Below are 8,474 nucleotides of genomic sequence, written 5' to 3' on the forward strand. Positions count from 1 at the left end.
TTTCGAGTATGAAATCCCCAAAAGGAGGAGGTAATTGTAACATACGTAAAACTACTTTTATTGGAAGATCTTGAATTCTTTTTATTGAAAGTTATAGATTATCTTATTACGATCGCATAGGCAAAAACCTCATTAAAAAGGAGGTCCGAGCAAAAAGTTATGATTTTTTTAGTGTTTGGTAGTCAAATGGGCCTCAACCGGGCCAAATTCGGCCCAACTCGGCTTTAAGAGATTAAATGGACGAAAATTAGTATTTTTTTCCCCCAAATCACTTCTAAAACTCTCCCACACACTCAAGGTGCGATTTCACACACTTAAGCCTGAATGTATTCAATTCTTGAAGAATCAAAGCTCAAATAGATGAATTCTTGATGTTTATGTGAAGATTTTTGAAGGTATGCTTCTAATGCTAAGCTTAATCTTTGTAATTAGTGTTAATAAAGGATATTAGGGTTTGCATGTTTATGATTAGTGGTTAATTTTGTAAGTTACTGTTATTATGAAGTTTGAAATTGAATTATAAGGAATTGATCATGGTATTGCAAGATTATTGTTGAATTGAGTTAGTAAGGTTTATTGATAAGCTAGCTGTTAGTTTATTGATAGATTAACGTCGACTAGGGTTTGATTTTTTCTCTCAAGGTGGCATGAACGTATGAAGATGAAGATGATGGTTTCGATTGTTCATTGTTGATGGTTATGCGTTTTCTTCTCTTCAATTTCGTCTTGCTTGGCATTGTTACTTGGTTTCCGATTTGTTTCACGATTTAGGGTTCATACTGTTTAACTTGGAGGCGGCATTAGGGTTTTCTACTTTGAGGTTGGTTTTCGTTCCTTCTTTGTTTTGCTTTGTGCGATTACCTTCTTGTTTGGTATTGGTTATTCCCCCATTGTTGGCAATCGGTTTTTCTCTTTGAGTTTGATTTGAAACGGCTAGGGTTTTTTTTTGGCCGTGGTGTGTGTCACGGCTAGGGTTTCTTCTTGGCCGTACGGTTTTGCATTCTAGGGTTTGCGATTTCTTCTTCTTGGCTGTGTTGTTCATCTTGGTCGTGTAGTGTATTGCTCACGGCTAGGGTTTTGCATGCTAGGGTTTGTGTCGCTTCCTTTATCTTCTTTCCTTTCTTGGTTTTACGATTGCTTGGTTCTCTTGGTTCTTTGATCGATCTGGTGGCCTTTGCTTCGGTGTTTGCTTCTTGGTGGTTTATTTCTTTTTTTCTCGCGGTGTTCTTCTGGGTAGTGTTTTTATCTAGTTTTCTTTTTCCTGTGTCAAGTGTTTCTGTGGTCTTCGTTGCCTTTATTGAGTTTCTTAATAGAATATTCAGCACCTCTTTGTGGGGTCTTCGTTTATTTTATTAAGAAAGCTCTTTGTGGGTTTCAGCACCACGGCTTCTTGACTAGGGATAGGGAGAACTAGGTTTTTTTGTGGAGTGGTGAAGATGATAGATTTTGCGGATGTGATTTTGGAAGATCCTTCTTCTAAGGATTTTGCTGAGGTCATTCTTGGTGAGTCGGCTTTTGGTGGCTTGCATGGGGGTGTAAAGGAGGCGGTATTGAAGGGGAATGAAGATAATCTTGGTCCCACTAAAAGGGTCTCGGTGTGGGAGCGCATATCTCCTGCAGTCTTGGATGGGAGTAATATACACCCTCACAAGTCTTTTTCTGAAATAGTAGGAGGCACTCCAAAGCAAGAACTGACGTACTATTCGGTTGAGAAGAGTGTGAAACCGCGGATCCAATTTACGTTGGAAACTACGAAAGATATGGCTAAATCTTTCCAGTCGGTTCTTTATGGGTATTTTTTGGGACCTCGTCTTCCTTTTCCCATTGTATTGCATGCGGTTCAAAATGCTTGGGGAAAGTTTGGGCTTATGGATGCTATGGTAAACGATCTTGGATATTTCTTTTTTCGATTTAATGATAATGGGGGTTGCAATCAAGTGGTTGAGTCGTCTCCCCTTATGATTCGTGGGAGGCCACTTTTTGTCTCAACATGGGATCCTTCAAAGGGGCTTCATAAACCTGAACATACCTCATGTCCGTTATGGATTAAATTCTATAACATTCCTCTTGTTGCTTTTAATAAAGAGGGTATTAGCCGTATTGCAAGTGCTGTTGGAATTCCATTGCGCTTGGATGCTTGTATAGCTAGTACTTGTGATAAAGCTTGGGGACGTACTAACTTTGCTAAAGTTTTGGTGGATGTTTGGGCCGTGGGTGAAATACAGAAGCAGATTGAAGTTGTCATTCCGAGGCTTTCGGGTGATGGTGAAGACRTGATAAAGRTGGTTCTGGAATATGATTGGGTGCCTTCCCAATGTTCAAAGTGCAAAGTTTTTGGTCATCGTRCGAATTCTTGTCTGAAAGGGGGTATTCAAAAACAAAAAGAGATTGTAATGCCATTGAGTAATGATGGGTTTATAGAGAAACAGAGAAAACAATGGAAGCCGAAGTAAACTTCAGGTTCTCGTACTGGTGCTCAGGCTACTTCTTCAGGTGAGCCTTCTATTCTTCATGATACGATAGTTGGTGTTGGTACTATAAAGCCGGTTTCTGATGTACCGTCTGTATTGGGAGCGAATAAAAAGGATAAGGATGTTGTTCAGCCGGTTGATTCTGCTTTCTTAGYTGGGRAACGTAGGGACCATGAGGAAAGTCAATATTGTACGGTGGATGCGGGGCGAACGCCAAAAGGAAGAGATGATATTTCGAATGTGACTTTTAGATCAAAGGGGGGTCCAGAACTTGTCAAAGCAGTGATTTATGCGATAAAACCAAGACATGGTACAGTTTCTTCCACATCCGTTAGCAATATATTTTCCTCATTACCTTATGATGATTCTAGTGATGATGATGATATAGAGATAATTGATACTGAGGGGCCTTCTATGGAACATTGTAAAGGGGCAATACCCACTTCACCCTCTCAATGATAAAGATTGCTATGTGGAATATTAGGAGTCTAAATGCCCTAATAAAGCAAAATGAGGTACGTGATCTTATTACTTTAAAGCATCTTTCTTTATGTTGCATAATTGAGTCAAAAGTTTTACGTAGTCATATGGGGGAAGTGTGTGGCAAAGTGTTTGGAAATTGGAGTTGGATCTCTAATGGGCAAGTGTGCGATCAAGGTACTCGTATTATAAATGCTTGGGACCCGTCAGTTTTGTCTTTAATTATGATTGAGCAACATTTACAATATGTGCATTGTGAAATTCGGATTTTGGGTCATCCGGAGCCCATTTCTATTACTTTTGTTTATGGGTGTAATACGGGTGTGGAGAGGAGGGAACTCTAGCGGGATATTGGTAAATTCAATGCTTTTGTTCAAAGAAAGGCATGGGTTGCGATGGGGGATTTCAACTCAATGCTTTTTCCCCATGATGGCTTGGGTGGTTCCTCTAGACGTAACTCAGATATGGAGGAATTTCATCTTTGTTTGGAAGAGGTAGAGCTTTTTGATATCTCGTATCAGGGGTGCCAATATACTTGGACGCAGAAACCTTCTGAGGGTCATGGTATTATGCGTAAACTTGATCGTATTTTGGGTAATTCAGCTTTCATTACTAGATTTGGGGATGCTTCGGTTTTCTTTGAACCACGGGGGATCTCCGATCATTCTCCGGGAATTCTTTCTTTCAAAGTTGGTAGGCGTCTTCGTCAACATGGTTTCAAATTTGATAATATTGTGACATCTCATGTGGATTTCATTAACTCCGTGGCGGGGGTGTGGATGAAACCTCAGCGAGGTTCTTATATGAAAAGAGTGCTTTGGAAACTCCAAGAGTTGAAAGGGGTTTGTCGTCGGCTTCGTAATTCTTTTGGTTTTTTGGATAAGAGGGTGGCTAGTTTAAAGACGAAACTTGAAGTTGCTCGATTGGCTTGTGATCTAGACCCCTTTAATGATTTGCTGAAAGAGGACATGGCTCACCTCTTATTAGCTTATCAACAAGGTAGACATGATCAAATGGAAATGGTTCGACAAAAAGTAAAGATTTCTTGGCTTAATGAAGGTGATGGAAATTCTAAGTTCTTCTTTCATGCTATGCGAGAAAAACRTCATAGGAGTCATATTSCTACTATTACAGATGCTRCKGGTACGRTTTTTATTCATCAAGAGGTGCCTAAAGCTTTTGTTAACCATTTTGAAGGTATTTTGGGTACTTCTAATAGTTTGGTTCATCCTTCTATGGAAGATTGCTCCTTTGTTCGCTCTTTATCATTACCGGAATCTCTGCATTTAATCAGACCTATTACGGATATGGAGATCCAGACAGCGCTGTTTGACATTGGGAATGATAAGGCACCTGGTCCTAATGGTTTCTCGTCAAAGTCCTTTAAAGCGGCTTGGAATGTGGTTGGTAAGGATGTTCTCATTGCGGTACACAATTTCTTCTACTCTGGAACTTTAGAATACCAGCTAAATCATACTCTACTTTGCTTAATTCCAAAGGTTCCTAATGAAAGGCTCTTTGGATTTTCTTATAATCAAGGCTCAAACTGCATTCATTCCTGGTCGTCAGATAACTGATAATATTCTAATGGCGCATGAGCTTGTAGCTGGTTATCAAAAACATCAGGGGGAACCAAAGTGTGCTTTTAAGATTGATATTCGYAAAGCATATGATACCGTTGACTGGCAGTATCTTCTGGGGATGCTTAAGGGAATGGGAWTYCATCCAGTTATGCTTAACTGGATAAAATCTCTAATCACATCGCCTACTTTCTCTATATGTGTTAATGGACAACCGGAAGGTTTTTTTCATGGAAAGCGGGGTCTAAGACAAGGGGATCCTTTGTCTCCTTACTTGTTCACGGTGGTTATGGAAGGTTTATCGATGATTCTAACAAAATGTATTGAGGAGGAGGTTCATTTTGCATATCATCAAGGATGTGCTGAGATAAAATTGACCCATTTATGTTTTGCGGATGATCTGTTTATCTTTTCTAGGGGAGATGCTCTTTCAGTTGAAGTGCTAAAACGAGCTCTCCATTTGTTTGAAGAACGTTCGGGTCTGTCTCCAAGTCTTGATAAAAGTGAAGTATTCTTTGGGAATGTGGGGTTGGATGTCCAGAATATTATTCGTAACTGTCTTCCTTTTCATCCGGGGGTTTTTCCTATTCGCTACCTGGGGGTGCCTCTCTCTCCAGTTCGTTTAAAGGTGCGAGATTTTAACGCGCTTGTGCTTAAACTTAAATCTCGTTTGATGAAATGGAAAAATAAATTTCTTTTTTATGGGGCAAGAAGACAGCTGTAACACCCATGCTAAAAGATAAATCAAGACAAAAGAAATCTAACGAGACTCAGAAACTTGAATTAAAAATACCCTCGACAAAAGGTAATAGTAAGGCGTTTACAAAACAAATACCGAGAAGATAAATAACAACATACTAATCTAGATTTTTCTACAACTAGATTATAGACGGGTGTTTCTATCAATCTCCAAAAGTACGGTATCATCAAACAAAACGCTCAAAAACAACAAGGCTTTACTACAAAAGAGCCTCTNAGATTATAGACGGGTGTTTCTATCAATCTCCAAAAGTACGGTATCATCAAACAAAACGCTCAAAAACAACAAGGCTTTACTACAAAAGAGCCTCTTCACGAACCAATGCTCCTCTCAACCCATTTTGGCCCCGCCACTAAAAGAACCTGATATACAAGCCATATCAAAAGAAGTGTTAGGCTTACGCCTACTGAGTTCAATTAATATCGCAAAAGAACAGTGAAGCCTTTAMATATAGATAACATCAATTTAAATACTATAAGAACACAGCTAAAGTTAAAATATTTMAAGAGGAGTCAAAACATCCGAGGATGACGGGGGAGGCCCGATTTACCGTTGATTATGACGAACACAAAGTAAGTCGTAATTCAACGTTATAGAGCATCACTTATAGGTTTAAAACCATCGACATCAACCTAAACCAGTCATTTAGTCGTACGTGATCTTAAGCCCTTTATCTCGGAAATTACACAATAATCACAATGCCTATTTCCGAGTAGTAGTGAGAGGATGATTTGGAGGTTACATAATAATCAYAATGCCTACCACCAACTTAYACCATCCCTCACACAAAATAAAATAAACAACTCTCGWATACAAWGTTTTGCCCCGTTCCGATCAATTACCTGGATAATTAATATTGGGCATGCATATATTTATGATATTATTCCAACATCGAGACTGTACGCGAGTCCACTATTAGAGAAAAATAWTCCACTTCTACCATTAGTGATTACCATATGTATAACCTAAGAGTAATAGAGTTCTCTGACATAAAACGCCTTAGGATTTCWAATCATAATAGAGCCTGTAAATAGCTTCATAAGTCAAGATCTCTTCTTCAAGTTATGCTCGTTTTAGTACTACCCTCTAGTTAGCTTTCACATTTACTCACTCATCAAATTTGAGATTTCTTAGGCAAGTAATAAACCCTCATCATCNTTATGCTCGTTTTAGTACTACCCTCTAGTTAGCTTTCACATTTACTCACTCATCAAATTTGAGATTTCTTAGGCAAGTAATAAACCCTCATCATCCAAGTGAATTTTCCATGACATTTTATACAGGTAGTATATTTGTAGCATGTTTAGGAATTAAGTCTAATCCCATAATGCTTCGAAGGGTAACAATACATGACGGAATAAAATGAACTCACAGGCTTAGTGGCAACACCACAGCTCAAATACAGCAGCTTCAGCTGTTGCTGTTTGCTCGTGAAGACACGGGAGAGACATAGCGAAAGTTGCTGTTTGTCTGCAGCAAAGGAAGGGGTTGACAGCACCTTCAAACCCTGCTGTTGCTTTATTGTTGAACCATGACCAGGACGAAAGAAAAGGGCACAAAATAGCTGTTTGTTGTTGTTGTCCGAAATTAGAGAACAGCATAGCAAACCGCTGTTTGCTGTTTCTGGTTCTTCGCTGCTGTCCGCTGCGCGCCCGACAGCAGTCTGCTGCTGCGTTGCCAACTATTGCTTGAACAAGCTGCTACCTGCTGCTGCTGTGGGAGCACGAGACGAAACAAGAGGGTACTGCAGAGCTGCTGTCCAGCCAGACGCTGCACTGCTCCCCCTCGCTATCGCTGCTGCTGTTTCTTGTTGTTGTCCGAAGGTAGAGAACAACACAGCAAACCGCTGTTTGCTGTTCTTGCTGCTGTCCGTTGTTCACCCAACAGCAGTCTACTGCTGCATTCCGATCGAAACCCCAAAGAAAGAACAGCAACCAGATCTTCCTTTCTTCTAAGGATCTGCAGCTAAGGCTGTTCCAAAAATTGTCTCTAACCCGCTATTAAGCTACCTTTTTCTGCTCCAAAACCTGCAGTCTCGACTGCTGCTTGCCGTCCCCAAACGGGCAGCCACCAGCTGCTGTTGTCCGTCCCCAACGACAGTCACCGGCTGCTATTTTCTGATCCCAAACAGCCGCTACGGTCCGCTCTTCGTCAACCCAGCATCCCAGCTCCTAGTTATCCTCTTCCCTTTTTATCTTTTCTTTTCTCCCAAAAAGGACAGCACTCTCATCCAGACACTTCACCCCCTCTCTTTTCTCTTTTTATCTTTTCTAAGAGGATGGGACAGGTAGCGTGCTAAGGTAGCAGACCCCCCCCCTTTTTTTTACCTAACCAAGAAAATAAGAATAGTACATAAAGAAACTTTCTAGACTTATAGAAGGAAAATAGAAAAAAAAAAGAAAACTTAAATGTCAAAAGAAATCTTTGACACAAATCTCAAGTGTTACAATTCTCCCCACCTTGGATTAAATTTCGTCCTCGAAATTGTCCTTACTCACGTGAAGAGGTAAGGGTAACGCCTCTCCAAGTCCTCCTTAGCTTCCCAAGTCACGTTTGTCCCTCGATGATGCTTCCATTTTACCTTGACCATGACAACCTCCCTGTTCCTCAACACCTTGGTTTTGTTTTCCAAGATGGTCTCCGGTTCTTCCACGCATCGGTTGTTCTCATCGACTCGAATTTCCGACAATGGTATCACACTTTCTTCGTTCGCCAAACACTTACGGAGGTAACACACATGAAATGTGTTGTGGATTCCGGCCATCTCCGGTGGTAGTTCTAATTTGTAAGCTTGGAGTCCTACTCGAGCCAAAACTTTAAATGGTCCGAGATAACGGGGGCTGAGCTTCCCACGCTTTCCAAAATGGATAATGCCTTTCCAAGGGGATACCTTAAGCATAACACGGTCGCCCACTTGGAAATCTATAGTTCGGCTCCTCTTATCTGCGTAACTCTTCTGTCGGTCTTGCACCGCCTTTAAACGTTCTCGAATATATTTCACCTTGTTGGACGTTTCTTGCACGATTTCAGGGCCGGCGAACTGCTTCTCGCCCGCCTCAAGCCAACACACAGGAGTTCTACATTTCCGTCCATACAATGCTTCTAACGGTGCCATCCCGATACTAGAATGATAGCTGTTGTTGTAGGCGAACTCCACAAGGGGTAGGTGAGAGTCCTAATTCC

General features: G+C 40.8%; 1 protein-coding gene across 1 annotated transcript; it reads left to right on the forward strand.

Annotated features, from left to right (window-relative positions):
• Positions 1-3,346: 3,346 nt before the first annotated feature.
• Positions 3,347-7,246, forward strand: LOC112504325. Its single transcript, XM_025108256.1, has 3 exons — positions 3,347-4,378; positions 4,491-5,082; positions 6,831-7,246. Exons 1-3 carry the CDS (start codon positions 3,347-3,349, stop codon positions 7,244-7,246), a joined length of 2,040 nt encoding a protein of 679 aa, XP_024964024.1.
• The last annotated feature ends 1,228 nt before the right edge of the window (positions 7,247-8,474 follow it).

This window comes from Cynara cardunculus, unplaced genomic scaffold, assembly GCF_001531365.2.
Source record: "Cynara cardunculus var. scolymus isolate 2C unplaced genomic scaffold, CcrdV1 Un_Scaffold_5220, whole genome shotgun sequence".
Classification (NCBI taxonomy): domain Eukaryota; kingdom Viridiplantae; phylum Streptophyta; class Magnoliopsida; order Asterales; family Asteraceae; genus Cynara; species Cynara cardunculus.